Genomic DNA, 24,631 nt, shown 5'->3' with positions numbered 1-24,631 from the left:
CCTCCCCTGCTACCATTACCAGGATCAGATAAGGTGTCCCGTCGCCGTGTACTAAGACGTTGACCGCCATCTTGGTACACCTTTGCGGCTAAGGGACAGAGGCGCAGCCCGGAATAATCTTTTCCTCTGTTAGAAGGATAGGGTATTGTCTCCGTACTGACCTAAGAGAGAAAGAAAAAATACGCTGGGGCCCGGTTTCCGGTACATACTTATAGGGGAAGTCCTTAATTGGTTAATTGCTTAATGCTTATTGCTAATTAACCTGTCTCTTCTTGATTGTACCTAGGGGATTAAAACCCATATGTGTTGTGCTGCCAATGACGATCAGGAAATTGCTGATTAAGTTTTAAGCCTTGTAACGTCCTGGAAAAATAAAAGGATGTTCAAAAAATGATGCCAACATAAAGTAGACATGTGCGAAATGTTAACTAGTAACTATTTTTTTTTGTATTAATATCTGTTTTACAATCAGATACATTTAAATTTAGAACATTGCTAATTTTTGCAAATTTTCTCTAAATTTTGGTGTTTGTCACAAATAAATACTGAATTTATCTACCAAATTTTTCCACTAAAATAAAGTACAATATGTAACGAGAAAACAATCTCAGAATCGCTTGCATAGGTAAAAGCATTCCCATGTTATTAGCACATAAAGTGAGACATGGCAGATTTGAAAAAATCGACTGGGTCCACGAGGCCAAAACAGGCTGTGTCCTGAAGCTGTTAATTAGCATGTTCACTCGACGTTTGCTAGGTTCATTGATACATTAGGTTGGATATATATATGGAGGCATCAATATCCAAATAGAAAGCAATATTCATGTTATTCAAAGTCGTATGGGGACCTTATCACGTATAGATTTGTTATTATGTAATGATTTGGGAGTACGATACATATCTAGAATAGACTATGCTACTTGTGGGCTTTCGGACCATAGTCCACTTAGATTCGGTATAAAGACTGAAGGCACTGGTAGTTTTAAATATTATAACTTAAACGCTGTTTGCTTAACTCTATTTGAAAATTGTGAAGATTTGAACAATCAGATCCAGGAATATTTTGACTGTAACATTGACTTGGCTCTATCCTATATATAGTGGAATGCCTTCAAGGCATTCCTTAGAGGTATTCTTATATATTAAAAAAATCATTGCATATCAACAATGGGAGGAAAAGAAAGAAACTTTGTGAGTGCGAAAATTAATGCAATAGCTATAGAGCCGTTAGAGGTCTACATACGTAGAGATAATAACATTTAGGATTTCACCAGTATGATGTATGAGGATGTGATTTCTTTATTCACAGACAATATATTGCTGTATTTGGGAACATCTTGTGTATCCTATTATTAAGCCTAAGCACAATGTGTTTGCTAGGTTCTCAGGCCCTCAAATTAAGTGGGTAAAACCAAGTATGTTACCTTTTGACGATATAAATTACGAACTTGAATCCTTAGTCCCAATAGGCCCACAGATTAAATATTTGGGGATCCATGTTTCAAAAGACCCTGCAGACTTTACACAACTTAATTTGAATCCTCTTATTGTACTCCTGCGACAGAAAGCCAGAATTTGGGGCAAATTATATCTCCCCTTTATGGCTAAATTAGGGTTGGTGAAGATGCTAATCCTACCCAAGGTGTTGTACATTTTGAGAAATGCCCCAATTTGGATAGATTTTGTATTTTTCAAAACTCTAGACAGTATTATAAATGATCTATTATGGGGTCAAGGCAAGAAAGTCAGAATCAAACAGGTTCACCTCCAACATCCCTTGAATGTAGGAGGGGTTACTCTGCCGAACTTTAGACTATTATTTTGCCTACAACTTCAGTACCTGTGGGATGTGGATTCATATCCTTTTCATCAGATTTGGGTCTCAATGGATTCTCATAAATACTTTATCCAGCTTCTTGAGTCTCGACAGCTTTCTACTCCTTTGTTTCTAAAGTTTTCACCTTGTAGAATGATGTGGAGACTCTGGGGGTACTGCAAGAAGTGGATTAATGTGGGCTTTTGTCTTAATATTTCTCCAATATGGGGTAACTTAGCTTTAAAACCATTGAGTATGTTGGAATGTGGGAAGACTATGAAAACGATCAACAGTGTAGGATCTTTTCTCTGATGGGGAGCTTAAGTCAATGCCACTTTTAATTCAGGAATATAGGCCTTCAAGAGACTCTGCATATAGATGTTTACCGATAAAATCAGTGTGTCGTGATGTTAAATGTACAAAATTTCAGAGTTGATAGTTTTCCTGTTCTATATATATATATATAGGTTGTTAATTAAGGAAGATTTGAAAAAATTCCCCCATCGATCTAAGTTAAAATGGCAAAAAGATGAGATGAGAAATGAGAATTATGTCTTAGAAATTTACTCAAGCTTTCACCAAGTTTGGCCTACCTGGAATCCCAAATTGTTATTGTAAATCAGTTGTATTTAACGCCAAAACTTCTTGTCAAAATGAACTGTACGGTAGATAATAGTTTTCCAAAGTGTCTATTGGAAGAAGCGGACTGGATGCATCTACTTTGGAGATGTCTGAAGCTATATTGATTTTGGGACAGTGTTTTTTTTTATAATATTAACCCCTTCTGGACCCAGCCTGTTTTGGCCTTCAGGACACAGCCGAATTTTTCAAATCTGACATGTGTTACTTTATGTGGTAATAACGTTGGAACGCTTTTATCTATGCAAGTGATTCTGAGATTGTTTTCTCGTGACATGTTGTACTTTATATTAGTGAAAAAATGTTGTCGATAATTTTGGTATTTATTTCTGAAAAACACCACAATTTAGAAAAAATTAGCAAAAATTATCATTTTTCAAAATTTAAACGTATCTGCTTGTAAAACAGATAGTAATACCACACAAAATAGTTACTAGTTAACATTTCCCATATGTGTACTTTATGTTTGCATTGTTTTTTTAATGTCCTTTTATTTTTCTAGGACGTTACAAGGCTTAGAACTTTAGCAGCAATTTCTCATATTTTAAAGAAAATTTCAAAAGGCCATTTTTTCAGGGACCATTTCAGTTCTGAGGTGGCTTTGAGGGCCTTATATATTAGAAAATCCCCAGAAGTCACACCATTTTGAAAACTGCACCCCTCAAGGTATTCGAATCAGCATTCACAAAGTGTTTTACCCCTTTAGGCGTTTCACAGAAATTAAAGCAAAGTAGAGGTGAAATTTACAAATTTAATTTTTTTTGCCGAAATTCATTACTAATACATTTTTTTGTAACACAGAAGGTTTTACCAGAGAAATGCAACTCAATATTTCTTGCCCAGATTCTGAAGTTTTTAGAAATATCCCACATGTGGCTCTAGTGTCATAATGGACTGAAACACAGGCCTCAGAAGCAAAGGTGCACCCAGTGGATTTTGGGCCTCCTTTTTTTTTTAGAATATATTTTAGGCACCTTTTCAGGTTTGAAGAGGTCTTGTGGTGCCAAAACAGTGGAAACACCCCAAAAGTGACCCCATTTTAGAAACTACACCTATCAAGGAATTTATCTAGGGATATAGTTAGCATTTTGACCACACAAGTTTTTCACTAATTATATTGGAATTAGTCTGTAAAAATGAAAATCTACTATTTTTCTGACAAAACATAGACATTTTTAATATTTACGAGGAATAATGAAGAAAATCACCCCAACATTTGTAAAGCAATGTCACCTGATTACATCAATATCCCACATGTGGTAATAAACTGCTGATTGGACCCACAGCAGGGCTCAGAAGGGAAGGAGTGCCATTTGGATTTTGGAGCACAGATTTTGCTGGATTGGTTTTCGGTGCCATGTCGCATTTGCAACGCCCTGGAGGGACCAAAACAGGGGAAACCCCCCAAAAGTGACCCCATTTTGGAAACGACTCCTCTCAAGGAATTTATCTAGGGGTATAGTTAGCATTTTGACCACACAGGTTTTTTGCAGAATTTAGTGGAATTAGGCAGTGAAAATTAAAATCGACTTTTTTTCTGAAAAAGCATAGAAATTTAACATTTTTACAAGGAATAAAGGAAAAAAAGAACCACAACATTTGTAAATCATTTTCTCCTGATTACGGCAATACCCCATATGTGGAAATATACTGCTGATTAGACCCATGGCAGCACTCAGAAGGGAAGTAGCGCCATTTGGATTTTGGAGCACGGATTTTGCTGGATTGTTTTTCGGTGCCATGCCGCCTTTGCAACGCCCTGGAGGGACCAAAACAGTGGAAACCCCCCAAGTTACTCCATTTTGGAAACGCCCCTCAAGGAATTTTTCTAGGGGTATAGTGAGCATTTAGACTCCACGGGTCTTTTGCAGAATTTATCAGAATTGGGCGGAGAAAATTAATATCACAATTTTTTTCCACTAAAATGTTGAATTTTCTCATTTTCACAAGGGATAAAGGAGAAATAAACAACCAATTTTTGTAAAGCAAATTCTCCCGAGTAGGGAAATACCCCACATGTGGTCATACATTTTTTCATTAGAAATTAAGTAACCCTTTCAGGACTGATCCATTTTTTGCTTTCTTATTTTAGTTTTTCACTCCCCGCATTCCAAGAGCCATAACTTTTTACTTTTTTCATCAGTAGAGTGATGTGAGGGCTTATTTCTTGTGGGAGGAATTGTAGTTTCTATTGACACCATTTAAAGTGCCATAAAAAGTACTGGGAAACTGAAAAAAAATAGGAAAATATAGTAATATAGGAAAAAAATCTGATTCCATTTTTTGGGGTTTTCGTTTTTACAGCTTTCGCCGTGCGGTAAAAACGAAAACTACAGCGATTTTGGCGGTTTAAATTATTTACGTTTTTTACGGTGTTCACCGTGCGAGTTAAATAATGGTATATTCTAATAGTTCGGCCTTTTACGGACGTAGCGATACCAATTTTGTTTCTTTTTTTACATTACTTTAGAAGAAAAATGGGAAAGTTGTTTTTTTTTAACTTTAAACTTTTTTCTTTCTCACTACTAATAACTTTAATTCTTCTACACATTTTATTAGTCCCCTTAGGGGACTTGTACCAGCGATCATTGGATCGCGGGTACAATATGCTGCAATACTAATGTATTGCAGTATATTGTTATTTTTACAAGTTTCTGTAACCGCACGATCGCTGTTCCTGTCCGTTAGTCCTGGGTGTCAGCTGTAATATACTGCCGACACCCGCAGCGTATGGAGTGGGCTCAGCACGTGAGCCCGCTCCATACATCTACCCCCGCACCATGACGTGCTATTAAGTCATAGTGCGCAAAGGGGTTAATGCACAGCGGATGGTGTGAATATTGCAATTTTCCACTGATATGACATTTTAGTGCAAAATATGTTGTGCCCAGTTTGTGCCACTGAAGACAAATACCGCATAAAACGTTAAGCGGGTTCTCCCGGGTATGGCGATGCCATATATGTGGACGCAAACTGCTGTTTGGGCACGCTGCAGGGCTCAGAAGGGAGGAACGCCATTTTGCTTTTGGAGCGCAGATTTTGCTTGGTAGTTTTTCTGTTTTGGGTTTCGCTGGTATTTCAGTTTATAATGTGGGGGCGTATGTAATCTGTGCGGAGAACATCAGGGCATAATAAGAGGGTATAATAATGCGGTAAATAAATAATAATTCATAGATGTGTGGCCGGTGTCGCACTGATAAATGGCGCCCGATCTTATCCGATTTTAGAACACTCTGCACATTTTGCATTGCCATATTCTGAGAGCCAGAACTTCTTTATTTTTTTTCCCCATCGGAGCTGTGTGAGGGCTTATTTGTTGCGGGACAATCTGTAGTTTTCATTGGTAACTTTTTGGGGTACATGCGATTTTTTTGATCACTTTTTTGCAAGCCGGGTGACCAAAAACAAGCAATTCTGAGAATGTTTTTTAGTTTATTTTTTTGCGGAGTTCACCGTGCACTATAAATGACAACTTAACTTTATTCTGCGGGTTGATGCGATTACGGCGATACCAGATGTATATAGGTTTTTTTAATGTTTTGCAGCGTTTGCGCAATAAAATCACTTTTTTATAAAATAATTTATTTTCTGTGTCACCATATTTTGAGAGCCGTAACTTTTTTATTTTTCAGTCAAAAAGATGTGTAAGGGCTTATTTTTTGCGGGACGGGTTGTAGTTTTTATCGGTATTATTTTCGGGTACATGCGACTTTTTGATCACTTTTTATTCTCTATTTTGGGAGCGGTGGTGACCAAAAAATAGCCATTCTGGTGGTTTTTTTATTGATTTTTTTGGGGGTGTTCATAGTGCGGGAAAAATAACATTACAGTTTTATAGTTGGGGTCGTTATGAAAGCGGCGATACCACATATGTGTACTTTTTTTAACGTGTTCATTTTTTTCCTATAATGAAAGTCTTATTATAGGAAAAAAATGCAGTGTTTGTTTATATAATTTCGAACTTTTATTTTTACACTTTTTTAAAACATTTTTATTACTTTTTTCACTTGTCCCACTAGAGGACATTTAGACTTGCAGCTCTGATCGCTGCTAGAGTATATTACACTACCTACGTAGTGTAATGCATTCCAACTGTCATTTTGACGTGACAGTCACACTGACAGGAAGCCTCGGAGGACTGGTCGGAGGCTGCTCCTCCGAGGCTTCCGTACATGGCAACCCGGAGGTCATTGTCTGACCTCCGATTGCCACGACAAGCATCGGCAGCCCACACAATCACTTTGTGGGGGCTGCCGATGTGCTTCAAACCCCTTAAATGTGGCGAACGCAATCTGTCACAGCATTTATAGGGTTAATTGCCAAAATCAGCGGCGATGGTCCGCTGACCGGCAAGGCTGGAGTGTCAGCTGTCGGGGACAGCTGACCTCCCGGTTCCCGGACACTGTCCGTTAGGACTGTGTGCACCGGGATCTACTCTGCAACTGTATGTCCTGATGCGGGAAGCAACCCCTCTGCAGGACGTACTATTGCGGAGCAGCGCATGAAGAGGTTAACCGGATATTTGGATGTAAAATCTTTGCAGAAAGTACTTTATGCATTTTAGGAGTTTCAGATATTATACATTACCTTCAATAGACGATGTAGCCATCTTTAATTTGACTCTGATAACTTGCTGCAGCGTGATATCACACAACCAAATACATTGAAAAGTCATTGAAAAAGTCAGGATAAGGGATCTAGCCACTATTTATTTAATGCGTTAAAAGTCAAGGTAAAGACAGCTACATCTGTATACAAGAACTATTATATGCCACAAGAAAGTTGATTGCAAGGTATTGGTTATCTAGGGACAGCCCCACATTATCACAATGGAGTAACTATATCTATTATATGCGGATGTTTGAAAAAAAAAAATGCATTGCAGGAAAAAGGGAAATCTAAAAATGTTTAAGAAAAATAGGGGAAAAGTGGATATTTTAAATTATCCTCTAAGAGAATGATTTTTTGGGCTTAATGTATATTGTATTTATGGGTTATAATAAAAAGGAAGAGTAGGGAAAAAGGAGAGGGAGGAAGGGAAAAGAAAAAAAGGAATAAGGAAGAGAACTTTTTTTATTTTTTTCATGTGTCACCATTGTAGGGCAATAGGGGGGGGGGGGGGTTGTGATTGATTGTATTCCATCTTTGATATGTACAATTATTATATGATTATGTATTGAATATATGGTTAAATAAAGTAAAATAATTATTGGGGAAAAAAATAGAGATCAGTCTATAAAATAGAGATCAGTTGCAGATGAAAATTGGAAAATTTCACTCCTGTACATCCATAATTTTAAGTAAGTTAGTTAATGAGTAACTGTACTTTCAAAAATCTTTTGTTATGTCATAGAGACATATTAGAAGTTTTAATCGGTGGGGTCCGGATGCTGAGACCACCGGATGCTGAGATCGCTGTAACGAAGGTACAGAAGTGCTCAGCAGAAGACGGGCTCATAGACATTCTACATGAGCCATCTTCAACCTAACAAGGTGCACCAATCACAGCCGAAGATGTACAGTGATCGGCTGAGCGCTTCTGCACCTTAATTTCAGCGATGGTGAGGGTCTCAGCATCCGGACCCCCACCAATTAAAACTTCTAAAATGTCTCTCTAACATAACAAAAGATTTTGAAAGTACAGTTACTCTTTAAAAATGCATCTTTTTATGTATTTATTTATTATTAATTCATAAATAATATTAATTCACACGCAGGCATCTCATGGAAACCGAGGCACACAGAGGTTTTTGTTTTTCCACAGATTACATGAGAATGAGCGAGAAACCTATTCTGGCATTTGTTCAATGGGAGAATATGATGCCTCGTGTAGGCACCATACGGTAGCACGTGTATTGCTTATGGATTAGTAACATGGACTTGTTAGGACTCTGTCTGCCACTTTCCAGGGTCCGTGAATTTTGTGCTTGAGCCTTCTCTCTGTATGGGTCTACATGTATGATTGTACATCACTCTTCTAAGAAGCAGTGGAGCTATCAGTGGTTTCTTTAAGTAATGTCTTATGTCCTTTTGTATTCTATAACTCATTATTCTTTAATTGCTCTTTTACTCTATTACAGGAGGGCAAGGTTTAAGCGTTCTAACAGTGTTACTGCTGGAGTTCAGGCTGACTTGGAGCTTGAAGGCTTCCCCGGACTGACGGTTCCCACAGAAGACAAAGGTCTGCAGTTTGGACGCTCCTTTCAGCGACACTCTTCTGAGCCCTCAGACACCAGCCAGCAGTACTCAGTGTATAAGACAGTTCATACTCAAGGCCAATGGGCGTACAGAGAGGACTATCAAATGCAGTATGATACAGGAGAAGAGCCTCGTCAGGATTCCTGGATGGACAGAGGCACCCGCAGTCTCCCAGACTCTGGCAGAGCATCTCCATGTCACAGGGATGGTGAATGGTTTATTAAGATGTTGCAGGCAGAGGTGGAAAGGATGGAAGGATGGTGTCAGCAAATGGAAAGAGAAGCAGAAGAATATGACCTACCCGAAGAAAGTAAGTATTGACCCATCTTTTATCTTAAAATATTTGTTGCTACAAATAGAAAGATTAAGAAAGCAGTTACAAAATAAGATAAGTCGTCAAGCAACATAAAGTTTATTGTAAAGATAAATTATGAGTCTCTCCAGCAATATGCAACTGATAGACTGTTTAATACATTCCTTTTTCCTAGTAGGTGGCTCCAGTCAATCATCGCTACATATTTTTTTAGATTGTATTTGATTTGTAACTGTATCAAGGTTTATGATTAGGCTTAGAGAACACTATAATCTACGTATCATTCTCAAAATTCTGTTTGTTGCCAAATATGTAGCTGTCTTGTCTTACAGAAGGGAGTCTGTCACCACTTTGCCCCCCACACACACACTTCTAACGCCGGTAGATAGGTGTAGAGGATACAAGTTTTATCACACTTATGTTGGCGATCATACTTCAAGCAATACTAGAAAAATGTACTTTTAATCCTTATGGATGCTATTTTATATAGTTATTTTATTTTCTCTTTGCTGTACTCACTGTAAGGTCCTAATAGTGAGGTCAGTATACAGGGAATATTCAGAAAAAATGTGTATTCTGACCAACACTGCCCCTTTGGCAAGCCACACCCTGACAAACCACAACCTACTAAAGCTATGTGCCTGTCAAGCCCTGCCTCAATCTGTCTGCGTTACCAAAGTGTCCCTAGAAAATGTTTTCAAATGTGATAATTGTCGATTCTAGTAAAACCCCTTAAAGTTTTTATTTTATACTGGAGGTGAACTTTAAGTGTACAGTTGTCCTAATCCTGGAGTATATTGACTACTACACTTACACTTACACTTTTCATGCAGAGCTATCTGAGGAAGGCACCAGAACATAAAATCATTATTGTCGATCCTAGTAAAACCCCTTGAAGTTTTTATTTTATACTGGAGGTGAACTTTAAGTATATAGTTGTCCTAAACCAGGAGTATATTGACTAGTAAACTTACGCTTACACTTTTCATGCAGAACTATCTGAGGAAGGCACCAAAATATTGAATCATTAATTGTCTACTAGAATTAACATAAACAGTGGCACATGTGAGGGTTATGCCATATGTGATCAATAGATTACAAGATTCTTCTGTGATTTGAAAAATGTCAAATTTGCACGTTCTCAAACATTTATTTTAGTCAAGCTTTTCATTTACATATCAAAGTGCCAAGTTCCAAGAGTATTAAGAATCTCTCAGGGTTACATTAGAAAGCAGTTAGTTGGATTGCATAGTCTGCCTGCATCTACATTATTGTGAATGCACCAGAAGGGTTGCCTTAAGATTTTTCTCCCGGTCAATCAATTAGCTTGTTAAATATTTATAGAAATATTAATATGTGGAAAATGGAGAGAGAATTTTTAATGACAGTCAAATATGACATTATCATTAATAGGCAAGCTGAACTGGAATGAATAACAGATTGTATCACTATGAGTGGGAAATGTGTGTAATGTTTTCCCCATTATTTCACACTACTAACTGAATTTATGTTTTTCAGTTTAGAGCTAGATAAGCATTGGTTTTAGTCTTTTTTTTTTAGTAAATATAGTTCAGTATTGACCTTACTTTACAATGGCCCTTCTGCTCAACTACTAAGGAGAACTCACTTGTCTGGAAGTAACAGTCAATCAACAAATGACATGTCTCCTTGGCACTGCAGCTGCTCGGTTCTACACATACGTTCTTCTGTGTGGTGGAAGAAGTAGTGCTATATAAAGCAAAAAATTATCTCCTGGGCACAGTAGAGATGGAAATATCTATGGTTATCTTTTATTGTATCACGCAACATTTTTATTATAACGAGTTATATTTATATTTATTTTTTATTTTTTTCTTGTTTTTAGTTAGCAATTTGGTGGCTTCCTTAAAAATTATTTACAAGTGATTGTATGATATCAGGAGAAAAAAAAAAGTCCAATATCAGATGCAATACCACCATACACAATAATGCTGCTGTTTTTGGAATGATAGAAGACACTTTTTTAAATCTTATACAACCATTTTAAAACATTTACACATAGTTATGATCTGTAATTAATTTATGGATATTAAAATCCATTTATAATAATATTATACCAGTATGAAGAGAGCATTAGTTATTTTGGGATCAATGTCCTAGTATAATATTGTATTCCACCTTGTTCACTTCTTGTTCTTAGTGAAGGAGGCAATAACATTAGGGTCAGGTAGAGCCATGTTGATACATTGCAGTCAATATAATATTTCAACATATCAATTATAGATTTTTATTGTAAAGTTTACAAACACACGAGAACAAGAATAAAGTGCATGAATGCTTTCGTAATCGATCAGAACAGAACATATCAAATCAAAACAAATCCTATCATATAGATAGAAGCAAACGCTTATGTACATCAATATCCTTGTTACTCCGGGGCAGTTGTCACCTGTATTTAGAAAAATATACAGTCGGGCACATGGCACATGAGGTAGAGAATGCCTTTCTATATTTGCAAGGCACATATTCCCTGACTTGACACATATTATGAAAAGTGACCCACCCCCCCCCCCCCCGAACAGTTAAAAAGAGGAAAGATTAAGACAAACCAAAAGAAGACAAAAAGAAAGGGAAGAGAAGACAGACAAAAGAAGAGCAAGGGAAAGAAAATGAGGAATCTTAATGAGTGCTGGGAGCAGAGACGTTACCACAAGAGGAATATTGTACCGCCTCCATTTCTGATGAAGCCCAATCAGGACCTAGCTATATAGACCACCATATGGAATACTCTAGCTCAACCAGTCTGCGAAATGAGGACCAGATTTGAAGGATGACCATGCGTTCCATAGATAAAGCACCGCGTCATAGCTGCCTCTGTCTTCTGCAAGAAGAGACTCCATTCTACACAGTAGGTCCATTTCCACAACCCATTCACCAATCGTAGGCACCGCAGAAGTCTTCCAGTGTCTAGGAATTACTGTCCGTGCTGCTGTCAGGAAATGTCTGAGTAGGCCCTTTTTTATGCCTGACAGAGGACCCGGAATCAAGGATAACAGAGCGATCTGAGGAGTGGGTATGATAGGAGCACACTCCATCAATGCATAGATGTCGAACACCGCTTTCCAAAAAGTCTGCAACAATGGGCAGGACCACCAAATGTGCAACATCGTGCCAGTCTCGTTGCTACACCGCCAACAGACATCTGATACTTCTGGGTACATTTTATGTAGAATTTGTGGGCAACGGTACCATCTGGTCAGTATTTTAAGAAAAAATTCCTGAGCGTGGCAAGCCATTGGCATTTTATGGGTCAGGAGGAAAACCCTGTCCCAATCAAGAAGAGATATGGAGAAACCTAGGTCCTCTTCCCATGCGCTAACATATGCAGGGGGCTGATTGACAGAAGTCTCCAATAGGATGGCATACATCTTGGAGATCACACGAGTAGGTGGCTCTTGTAAGAGCAACAATGATTCAAAGGACGTGGTCACTGAGATGCAGATACCATCCGGCAGGGCCGAGTGTAAAAAGTTAGACAATTGTGCATATTCCAACCATGAAAAAGTCCTCTCCGGGCAGGTCTCTCTCAACATATGTAGCGGAGGGAGGCGACCCCCATCCGACATCACCTGACATAGCCTAGTATCTTCTGAAGCGGTCCAACTCAAAAAGGTAGCTTTGTGAACAGCTGGTGGAAACTCAGAGTTATCGAACAGAGGGCTAAGAAGTCCTGGTCTATGGGAAAGCCCCTTTCGAACCATCAATCTGTCCCAGAGAGTGAGAAAATGATGGGTAAGCATAGGAAGGGTCGAGAGGGGTGGTCGATGATCCGGCAGAATCCACGGCAGCGATCTCAGAGAGAGCGCCACCAAGGACCTCTCAATCCCCACCCATTGTTTATTGGTGTCATTATGAAACCAATCTATCACTCTAGAAAGCACTACAGCTTGGTGGTACAACCCCAAATCTGGGAGTCCCGCTCCCCCTTTCAGCTTAAGGCGAGACAATGAGCTCATACTAATGTGAGGCCTCAGAGTGCCCCAGACGAACTTACGAAACGCTGCCTCCAATGTCTTAAAATACGCCCTAGGAACCATAACAGGGATTGCCTGAAATAGATACAAGAACCTAGGGAGGATATCCATTTTGATGGCATTAATACGTCCAAACCATGACAATTGTGCTCTGTCATAGGATTGGAGATCTTTCAGCGTACGTTGCATTAGGTGAGGATAATTAAGGGAGTACAGATCCGTTAAAGTGCCAGAAATCTGAACCCCCAGGTATTTGATGGATGTTGCTTGCCATTTGAAAGAGATGGATGATCTTAGAAGATCAACCAACTCCTGTGGAAGCGATACATTTAGCGCTTCCGTCTTTGTGTAATTGACCTTGAAATTACTGACCCTTCCGAACTCTTCAAATTCTCGAATAAGCACCGGGAAGGAAATAACAGGATTAGTAATGAACAATAAGAGGTCGTCTGCATATAACGTCAGCTTATGGTATTCATCACCTACCCTAATCCCAGAAATATCTGGAGATGTACGGATCGCCACTGCTAGATGTTCCATTGTGATCACATATAGTAATGGGGACAGCGGGCACCCCTGTCGGGTTTCGTTAGCAATCTGTAGAGCTGCGGAGTAAATGCCATTGGCCCTGACTCTAGCCGTGGGTTTCTGATATAGAGCAAACATCCTTTCTATCATTACTGGGCCAATTCCCATTTGTCTTAAGGCCGATCTCAAGAAGACCCAGTGGACACGGTCGAAAGCTTTCTCTGCATCAACTGAGATCAGACAAGTGGGTATGGACTTTTTCTTCGCGTGGGACATCAGGAGAAGAGTTTTATTGGTATTGTCCCTCGCTTCTCTCCGGAGGACAAACCCCGCTTGATCAGTATGGATGATTTCCGGGAGCAGAGGTGCCAATCTATTTGCAATTGCCTTAGAATAATGCTTAACATCAACATTTATTAGCGAAATCGGGCGGTAATTGGCACAGATAGAATGGTCTTTCCCTGGTTTAGGAATAACCGTAATGGTAGCTTCCAACGTTTGCGGCGTGAAGGGCATTGACGACGTGACCGAATTGAATACCTTAGTCATAAAGGGAAGAAGCTGCGGAAGAAAAGCCTTGTAGAAGGACGTCGGGAAACCATCCGGGCCCGGACTTTTACCTGACGGAGCGGACTTGATAACGCCCTGGATTTCTTCATCAGAAAAATCCGCGCTCAACTCCTCGGTCTCAGCCCTTTCCAGCTCTGGCAGTGCTGTTTTAGCCACATATTGGTCAATTTTCTTTTGCAGAGCAGCAGAGGACATATCTTGTAAAGGTCCCCTGAGATTATACAAGGAGTGGTAATACTCCCGAAAGGTTTTCACTATCTCTTCTGGCTTATGTTTAATGTCACCCGAGCATGACTTAATCGTTGGAATATAAGAGGTGGGGACCCGTGGCTTGAGTGCTCTGGCTAGTGCTCTGCCACACTTATTAGAGTGTTGGTAAAAGAAACCCCTAGCACGATCTCTGAAAGAGGCCTGAGCCTGATCCAGCAACTCTCTCAAGGAATTATAATATTTCAACATATAATGACTAGCAGTAGCTAGCAAAACTGACAAGCGACTTATTTCCACTGCTTAGTACATGGTTGAGGCTTATTAGACAACATTTGTCTACAAAAAATTTAAGCATTTTCTACAAAATTTTAAGCCATAACACAGTACTATATACATCGATCTATATGGCTGGGTTTGCTATCTGATTTCTAAAAAAGAGTTTAAAGAGATGGAATAAAGTCCAGACAGTACCAAATTTACATCTTAGAAGCCTGTTGGCACCTTAGACTTCGGACAGCAAGTAGACCACAACTTAAATGGATGCCCCGGCCTAAAACATTTAACACTTGTCCATTGGATAGGTGCTAAAAGTTAAATCGGTGGGGGTCCAACGGCAACGCCCCCTATGACCCTCAGTTGCATGACTGCGGTATGGAGGACCTTATATGGAATGGCAATCGAGCATGCGCTTCCGTAGCCAAGGACATATTGGATAAGTCCTTGCTACTAACAGCTCTAACTCAGGCTAAATCGCAGCTAGAGCTGCGATCCATGTCTTGTTTTGAAGCTAAGATTCTTTAAAGCTATGATTCTTTAAAAAAAAAGGACCTAGTTTGCAGCTCTAGTTGCGATCTAGTTGAAGCTAGAGTAGATACAATTGAGAGCTGCATATGCTTGCAGCTCTCAGTTTAGCCCATGTTTAGGATGAGAGGGGGCCAGGGGAGTCGTGCTGGCAGCATGCAGGGAGAGGAAGGGAATCTGTGATCCTTCTCCTTTCCCTGTATGGCATACTTGCTCTCTGATTGTCACATACTAGCGTCTAGATTGCGGCATCAAATTAGTCATACGATGCACTCACATCACACTCAAACATCAATAAAGTTAGTATATTTTACTAGCCATATCCTGTCAGTACCTGATCTATAATGTAAAATCCACTGATGCTTTTCTTGCAATACCCATTACACACTACAGTTATAGCGATAACAAATATCACTAGAAAAGAATGTCTAGTACATTTATGAAGTGAGAAAATAAATCTTCAGCCACTGACGGTTTCCATAAAGGATTTTTCTAAGTTAAATTCCACTAAAAGAATCAGTATTAGGTAATGCATTAGATTAGGTTTAAGAATTTGCGTTTATTGATTAAGGTTAAAATTGCATTAAATCATGCTTTGACCGCAACATGTGAACACAGCCCTAAAATTTGTAGGGGGGGGGGGGGGTGTGGAAAACTATAAACCTAGATAATTTACAATTTATTTGCATGCAAAAATAGACTGGTGCATTCCCGGAGTTTTGCCATTTATTTAATACTTAGACATGTTTGGTATGTATAAATGCCACACCACTTACAGTTCTTTACAGAGTGCATTTTTTTCCATATGGGTTCTGTTTAAGTACGCATTTTAGTAATACGCAATGTTTGCTTACTACTACTGTTTGATGCAAAGTTGCGTGAAGGTGGTTGTGTGTATAAATTATTATGTTGTATTTTATGCACAGTTTTCTGTGCGCTCTTTGCAATATACATTACTGTATATATTTTTAACACATTTGTGAATGATTGTCAAATATTGCATGGCCTTTGTTTCAGTGTTTTTGAGAGCATAAGATCTTGTTGATATAGATGTTTGTTGTATATATGAACTTTGCACACCCTATTCTTTTTACATTGTTTTTGTGTGTAAACCTCTGCCTGTCTGTGAGTTTTAAATAGAAATGTATGTTATAATGCATTTAAAAAAAAAATCATTTCTGTTTGTTGCAAAGTAACGTATAGGTGGAAATGGCTTTCAACAGCATGTCAAGACAACTGCAATCATGATATTGTCTGCTTTCAGGAAATATATAGGGTTTAGGGGTGCACTCAATTTTTAAGGTGTGTAATACCTGTATTTTATAGGTTATTAATTTTTTAAAATTTCCAGCTTAAAATAAAATTTTGGGTTTGGTCTTTATGAAAATATGTGTATGTAGACATAGTCATAAATGGTATGTATGAACTCTGCACTTGTTTCACTTTTATTTTTAGGATATGTGGTGCATCTTGTCTGTAGAAATTGCGATACTTCTTTGCCCGATTTATTGTGAGGATAAGTGTGTAGATAAGTGTGGTCTTCTTTGGTCTCTTTGTGGGTAGTTTTCTTCTGTACCCCATTTCTTGTTTCTAGGAGACTGTATAAAAACATAAATCTAATGTTGCACCATCTTTATCTTCAGGAGAAATAAAGTTTTTGGTGAAGGACTATATCCGATCCCAAATGGCTGAGCTCTGTGAGGACTTACGGAACCAACATTCATTGCATAGTGGATAGGGTGTAAGCATCTCGTCCTGTGTGTTGGTTAGGGATCTTAGGTTCCTTGATTAGGTGGGATCTTCGCCAGAGGAATAAGGTGATGTTTCCAAAACCTTATTTCCTGTGGAGCGAATAGGGAAATATTTCCTTACATTCGGATAATCTCTGTGATGCAGGAGACCAAAGGGTTAAACTGGCTGTAAGGACCATGGGGCTTTCCACAGCCTGACGACGCACAGTGTTGCTGAATCTGTGGCCACCAGATGGGTAGTCCAAGAAAACATTGTGCTTAATGGAATACCACTCAGGTAGATTGTTCAGGGCACACTTGGACAAGTTGATGGAGTACCTATCAGATATGAAATGGAAATCTCTTCCTATGTATGCCAAACCTAGATGGCATAATTGTCACTGCAATGAAAATGAACTTATAACAAAGCACGATCTGTATGTAAATTACCGCTCAAGAGTAATCAAAGTGCTGCCACTATCCTGAAGAATAATTTAGACCTACGGCACGTGATACGTCATGACAAGCTATCTCCTGTGAGATATTAATTAAGTTAGGAAAGGTGTGTTTATGGACCAGACTGCGTAAGAGTAGGTGGAAGTATCTGGTCTCATATAATGTGGAAAAGATTTGATTCATTTTACTGTGTCATTTGTTGGGAAACAAGTGGATGAATCAGCTGTTATTACTGAGAAAAGTTTGTCTATCCACACATTTCCACTGCTGGAGAGATATAGTATTTTAAATGAACAAACAACCATGTAAAACATCGCTGTGATGAGTCTGCCAGATCATGAACTGCTCTTACTTAGCAGCTCCCCAAAGCGAGAAACCCCTCTTAATGAAATCCATATGCCCTAAAAGTCAGGCCAGTATTATAGAAAATGAGACAACATTGGCATTTTAAGACAGGTTTTCTCATAATTTCAAAGTCCCTGGGGGTCTAGAGTAGGTCTAGGATAGTGAAAAAGTTCACTGTAAATTCCTGGTTGTCTAAGCCAGTGAAGGGGTTAATTTAGTGGTGTAGGACAGTAAAGGGGGTCAATGATTAAATGTATCCTGGATACATATAAGCTGTATCTTGCGCTGATACCCGAATCTGTCAGGTCAGCGCGACTGACGGCTACAGTGAAAGCGGGCCCTGCATGTATCCACATGTTATCGATCACATCTAAGTTAGATGTGATCGATAACAGGTGGATCCACCAAATTCGTCAGTCCCACTGACCTGACGTATTCGGGTTTGAGCGCAGGATATAGCTTCTATGTATCCAGGATACATAGAAGCGTTATCTCAAAAAGTAAAACTTTTTGTTAATAAAAACCAATTAAAAAGTTGTTTAAAACACCATGATACATTGTTTTATTAAAAAAAAAAAGTGTTCAAAGGTTTACATATCTTTTAAGATTTTTATTACCTATAATAATATACTTTTTACTGTATAAAAAATAATTGATTAGAGATCAATATACAGTACATATTGTCCACAAGTGTCTACTTGTACAGATGTACTATATTATCCATACAGATGGAGGGGTGGCTATACTTTATTTTTTAGCAAAGTACGAAGACATAGACGAGTTACAGCAGTATGTGAGACTTTGATGTTTGCTCTTACACAAAATACATTTTTGATTTGGTGATCAGTGGATCAATGAGTTTTATAATGGGGAGTCCTGTCACTTCAACTGCTAATTTGTTTTTATCAAGTAGAGAAGAAGATGAATATTTGATGTTAATTCTTTATTCAGTGCTTCTGATACAGTATAATACTGTGCTCAAATTAACTCAATTTATTTACCACCATTGCTAGTAACTATTTAAACTTTTATTAGTCACATTTTTGTATGTGAAACAAAGTTTAGATGATTAATTGATATGGAAAAAAAAAATCACAGTAACTAATTCACTGCTTCTCTTGGAAGTTCTACCTCATACATATAAACAAAAGTTATACCGTGTTGCTAACATCATACTATGTAAAGATCAGTGGTGTAACTAGAATTATATGGGACCCAGAGCAAATTTTGCATCTGGGCTCACCCATCTACCTGGTTGTTGCTTGGATGTACGGGCTCCATGGCATTACTATTCTTAAAGACAGCATAGCTATAGGACAATTTTCTATGTATTTTAATATACAGTACCTCTATTATACAGCCATAAAGTTACCAAATAAAAGCTCTATGCAAGGAACAAAACCGATTGTACTAAGGCCAATATCACCAATGATACCACTATACAAGGGGAAATGTTTACCGTATTACCACCACATAGTGACTGAATATTAACACCATACTGTTACTGAATAATACAGCCACACCATGACCACATATTACCACCACATAGTGACTGAATAATGCTGTTACTGAACAAAATTCACTATAGAAAGACCAATATTACCACCAAGAGTGACCATATAGTGGTGGATACTAGTTATACACAGGCGTTCTTCAGAACATATAATTGATTACAGTACAGTTACATCCAGTGACTCACAGGTGATGTCTTCTCTGATTGAAGTCATTCACTTTCCCTCTAAATTTTTATTTGGCCCAGACCGCCATGATTACTTCTTCCAGCCACGATTAGACGTGCAGACTCTGCAGAATTTAAAGCACAGACAACACTGGCTCCTCGATTTTCCAGCACCCTCCCCACCCATTCCAAATTCTCTACACAAACTCATCATCCATAGTGCTACAGACTGTAAGAATTCTAGTGCCCTACACAGTAATATTACCCCACTTGTGCAACACACAGTAATAGCGCCCCCAAACAGTAATAGGCCAAGCAAAGTAATAGTTCCCCCACACAGTAACAATTTCCCCCTTTGTGTACCTACACAATAGTAGTCCTCTTGTGTTCCCCCATATAGCAGTTAGGTACATCCAGATAGTAGTTAGGTGCCCCCTAATAATAGTTTGGCACCCAGAAAGTAGTTAGGTGCCACCATATAGTAGTTAGGTGCCCCCATATAGTAGCTAGGCCGCATATAGTAGTTAGGTGCCTCCATATAGTAGTTAGATCTCCCAAATAGTAATTAGGTGCCACCATATAGTAGTTAGGTCCCTCATATAGTAGTTAGGTGCCTCCATATAGTAGTTAGGTGCCCCATATAGTAGCTAGGTACCCCCAATATAGCAGTTAGGTGCCTGCATATAGAAGTTAGGTTCCCACATATAGTAGTTAGGCCACCATTTAATAGTTAGTTGCTGCCATATAGTAGTTAGGTCTCTGCATATGTCAGTTAGGTGCCTCCATATAGTAGTTAGGCCCACCACTTAGTAGTTAGGTGCTTCCATATAGTAATTAGGTCCACCCATCTAATAATAAGTTTCACCAATATTGTAGTTGTGTCCCCACCTTGTAGTTAGGTGCCCCCATCTAGTAGTTAGATACCCTATCTATTAGCTAGGTGCCCCATCTAGTAGTTAGAAACCCCATTTATAGTGTCCCATAGAGCAGGTGCTCCCCATATAGTAGTTACACTCTCTTCATTAATAGTGCCAGGATATAGCAGTTCGGTGCCCCTATTTAGAAGTTAGGACCCTCCTTTGTTAATAGTTCCCTTTTTGCGTCAATGAAAAGAAACCTCACCTAGCTGAGTCTTTATGCCACCTGCACCAGGATGTCAGGCTGACGCGCTCAGCGCCTTGCCGATTTCTAGTAGGCCTAAAACAGAATGTTGATCAGTTTAGATTTTAAAAAATGATCTACTCTGAATATTTTGCCTTAAAGGGGTTGTCCGGTTTTATCAAATGAAAGTTATTTGTTGTATACTTCCTATATTAAGTCCTCATGGTTTTCAAGATCTGTTCTTATTGTTATTCAATAGGAACATTTATTGTTTACTTCCAGTGGATACAAATCTGTCCATGGTCATGTGATGGACACACAGGTGCTGGGATGGTTAGAAGACACAGCTCTGAATCATATACTGTAACGATCCCAGCACCTGTGTGTACATCACATGACCATGGACAGAATTTTATACACTGGAAGTTAACAATGAATGTTCCTACTGAATAACAACAACGAGATCTTGAAAACTGTTAGAAAATAGTACAGAAAATATATTGGAAAACTGTATAACTTTTATTTATACAGAAAATAAGATTAATTTGCTAAAACCGGACAACCCCTTTAAGGAAAAATGTTATGAGTAAATAATTAATTGGAAAATGAATAACAAGACCCATAAATGTGTACTTTAAAAAAAAAACACAGAAGGGTGATCTCAAATTTGTTTTACATATCCACACAGTGGTATACTGGATTATCTGGCACAAATATTCTATCATTGTTATGGCATAATGTGTCATAAACATTGGCCCTTGCCCCAAGCATGATTAGAATTTTAAGAGAATATAGAAGCATATTGAGAACAGAAATATGATGTACCATGGAAGATACCACCTTTTGCTCTGGGACAGCAATGCTTAGCCAAATTGGCCACGGTGATATATATATATATATATATATATATATATATATATATATATATATATATATATATATATATATATATATAGATGAACAAATAGATCCAGCAGCAGGAACAGACCAGGATCCCAATTCTATACGATACAAAAATCAGGCAGCCTCCAGTGGAAGGAGCTGAAACGTTGCTGTCTATGGGACAATAAAGTACCCTCTTGTTTCACCTTGATTTGAACGGAGTGCTGCCTGATTTTTGTATCGTGTATATATATATATATATATATATATATATATATATCATATGCAGAATTTTTAAAAAGACTACAACTACAGTTCCTTGACATTTTCTCTAATTCAGCCCTTTAGCCAGATACTCTATGTTCTGAGTAGTCTGCCTCCAGATATACCAGCTTGAATCTAGATCTCCCTCTAGTGATGAAAGAGTTATTGAGCTTGTGCAAAAAGCATGAAGAGAGCTTAGTTACCAGATGTTTATTTATACTGTTTAGCCATTGCATTAAAACCACTGACAGGTGAAGGGAATGACATTGATTATCTTGTTACAATGGCGCCTGTCATGGGGTGGGATATATTAGGCTATAAGTGGACAGTTAGTTCTTGAAGTTGATGTGTTGCAAGCAGGAAAATGGGCAAGTGTAAAGATCTGAGCAACTATGACAAGGGACAAATTGTGATGTCTTGACAACTGGGTTAGAGAATCTCCAAATCTCCAAATCTTGTGGGATGTTTCCAGTATACAACCAAGGCAACAGGGTCATGGACACCCAATGCTCATTGATGTGTGGGGAGTGAAGGCTAACTTCACAGAAGAGATACTGTAGCACAAATTGCTGAAAAAGTAAATGCTGGCTATGAAGAAAGGTGTCAAAACACTCAGGACACCGCAGCTTGCTGCATTTGGATCTGAATAGCCACAGACTAGTCAGGGCATAAGTTGACCCCTATCCACCACAAAAGCGCCCATACTGAGCACTTGATAATCAGAATTGGACCATGGAGCAATTGGAGAAGTCAGCTTACTCTGATGAATCACGTTTTCCTTTACAGTACATCATGTGGCTGGCCGGGTGCGTGTGCAATGCTTACCTGGGGAAGAGAGGGCACCAGGATGCCCTTTGAGAAGAAGGCAAGCCGGCAGAGGCAGTGTGATGCTCTGGGCAATATTCTGCTGGGGAATCTTGGATGCTGGCATTCCGGTGGATGTTACTTTGACATGTACCAGCTACCTAAACATTATTGCAGACGAAGTACACCCCTTCATGAGAACAGTATTTCCTGAGTGTAGTGGCCTCTTTCAGCGGAAAATGTACCTTGCCCCACTGCAAAAATTGTTCTGGAATATTCTAAAGAATATGACTAAGCGTTCAAGTTCTTGACATGACCTTCAAATTCCCCAGATCTCAGTCCGATGAAGCATTTGTGGGATGTGCTGGAAAACACAAGTCTGATCCATGGAGGACCCATCTAGGAACTTACAGGACTTATAGGATCTGCTGTTAATGGGGTTGTCTACTACTGGACAACTGATGATCTATCCATCGAATAGGTGTCACGATCGGTGGGTATGTGAACCCACTGGGCCGTACTGCCATAGCGGGATAGCAGCTGGCCAAACAGTGTACCAAGTCAATGTCTATATAGTCCAAGCACAAGGGTACCTGTAGCAGTTCAAACAGTAGTAATGGCTAGGCTCAGATGGGACCTTGGCAGCAGACACCAGGCGTGGTGTAACACAGCAGGCGTGACCGATGGCACAACACGACTCCACATTTCTAATGCACAGGAACAACGGTAGCACGGGATACAGGATACAGGTACGGGAACACTGGGAACAGGATAACAATAAGGGACCATTTGCAAGACTAACACGGTTAAACACAACAACGCTCAGGCAATGAGTGAAAGGTCAGAGCCCTTTTTATAGTCCAGGGTGATCATGGGTTAATTGATTATTTTCATGTGCGCGCGCTGGCCCTTTAAGGCCAGGCACGAGCGTGTGCGCACGCACCCTACGGGACACAGTAGAACAAAGTGGAAGTGAGCGCTGGTGTCTCCTGGGGAGGAGATGCGGGCCAGCGTTCACAGATCCATGGCTGCGGCCGTCGGGGGTGAGTAATCCCGACGGTCTGTGGCCATGGATGCTACAGTATCCCTCCTCTTACGCCCCCTCTTCTTGGGACTAGAGCGAGAGAAGAACTTTTTAATGAGGGCAGGAGCATTGAGGTTCTCTTCTGGCTTCCAGGACCTCTCCACTGGACCAAACCCCTTCCAATCCACCAAATAAAACATTCTTCCTCCTACTTTTTTTAAGTCCGGGATCTCCTTAACCCCGAATACATCGGAAGAACCGCTGGGAGCAACTGCAAGGCTAGGCGTTTTTGTGTATCGGTTCAGGACCACAGGCTTCAGGAGGGTCACATGAAAGGAGTTGGGGATCCTGAGGGTAGGAGGCAGCTGAAGCTTGTAAGAGACCGGGTTGATATGCTGTAGGGTCTCAAAGGGTCCGAGGAACCTGGGAGCAAACTTGTATGATGGCACCCTCAGCTGAATATTCCTTGAGGATAGCCAGACTGTGGTACCTGGAAGATACAGAGGTGGCTCTCTTCTCTTAGCATCTGCTTTTCTCTTCATGCGATCGACTGCCTACAGAATAGAGGACCAGGTTTGCTGCTAGACCTGTAGAAAATCTCCAAATGCAGAGTCAGCTGTGGTTACCAGGGATGTAGCCGGAACAGTGAGAGGAATTTGTGGATGTTGGCCGTAGATAATGTAGAATGATGTGGAGGTGGTGGACTCACTTGTGTGGTTGTTGTACGAGAACTCGGCCCATGGAAGAAGCTGCACCCAATCATCATGCTGCATGGAGATGAAGTGGTGAAGATAAATCTCCATGATTTGGTTAATCCTCTCGACTTGGCCATTAGACTGGGGATGATAGGCTGAAGAAAAGTCTAACTTCACGTCTAGGAGTTTACAGAGGGCTCTCCAGAATTTTGAGGTGAACTGAGCCCCCCCCCCCGATCAGACACGATATGAAGAGGCAAACCATGCAAACGGAAGATGAAATGGATGAAGAGATTTGCCAGCTGAGGAGCAGAAGGTAGGCCAGTCAACGGGATAAAATGAGCCATCTTTGAGAACCGGTCCACCACCACCCAGACCGTATTGCATCCTGCAGAGGAAGGGAAGTCAGTGACTAAGTCCATTGCTATATGCTGCCAGGGAGCATTGGGCACAGGCAGAGGTTGGAGCAGATCGGCAGGCTTGGAGTGAGCAACTTTGTTGGAAGCACACACAGTGCAGGACGAGACAAAGTCCACAATATCTTTGGGCAGCTTGGGCCACCAG

The 24,631-nt window shown here is 39.7% G+C and overlaps 1 protein-coding gene across 6 annotated transcripts in view; it reads left to right on the top strand.

The window, feature by feature from the left end:
* Nucleotides 1–24,631, top strand: part of DLGAP3 (DLG associated protein 3) — a 487,940-nt gene that overhangs the window by 433,052 nt on the left and 30,257 nt on the right. For all 6 annotated transcript variants that reach the window (XM_075853349.1, XM_075853348.1, XM_075853347.1 and 3 more), the window contains one exon: nucleotides 8,536–8,963. In XM_075853349.1, the coding sequence (XP_075709464.1) occupies nucleotides 8,536–8,963 (428 nt within the window). The remainder of the gene's footprint in view (nucleotides 1–8,535; nucleotides 8,964–24,631) is intronic.

The sequence above is a fragment of the Rhinoderma darwinii genome, chromosome 2, assembly GCF_050947455.1.
Source record: "Rhinoderma darwinii isolate aRhiDar2 chromosome 2, aRhiDar2.hap1, whole genome shotgun sequence".
Lineage (NCBI taxonomy): Eukaryota > Metazoa > Chordata > Amphibia > Anura > Rhinodermatidae > Rhinoderma > Rhinoderma darwinii.
The sequence above is the reverse complement of the archived record's forward strand: the minus strand, read 5'-3'. Positions and strand labels throughout refer to the sequence as shown.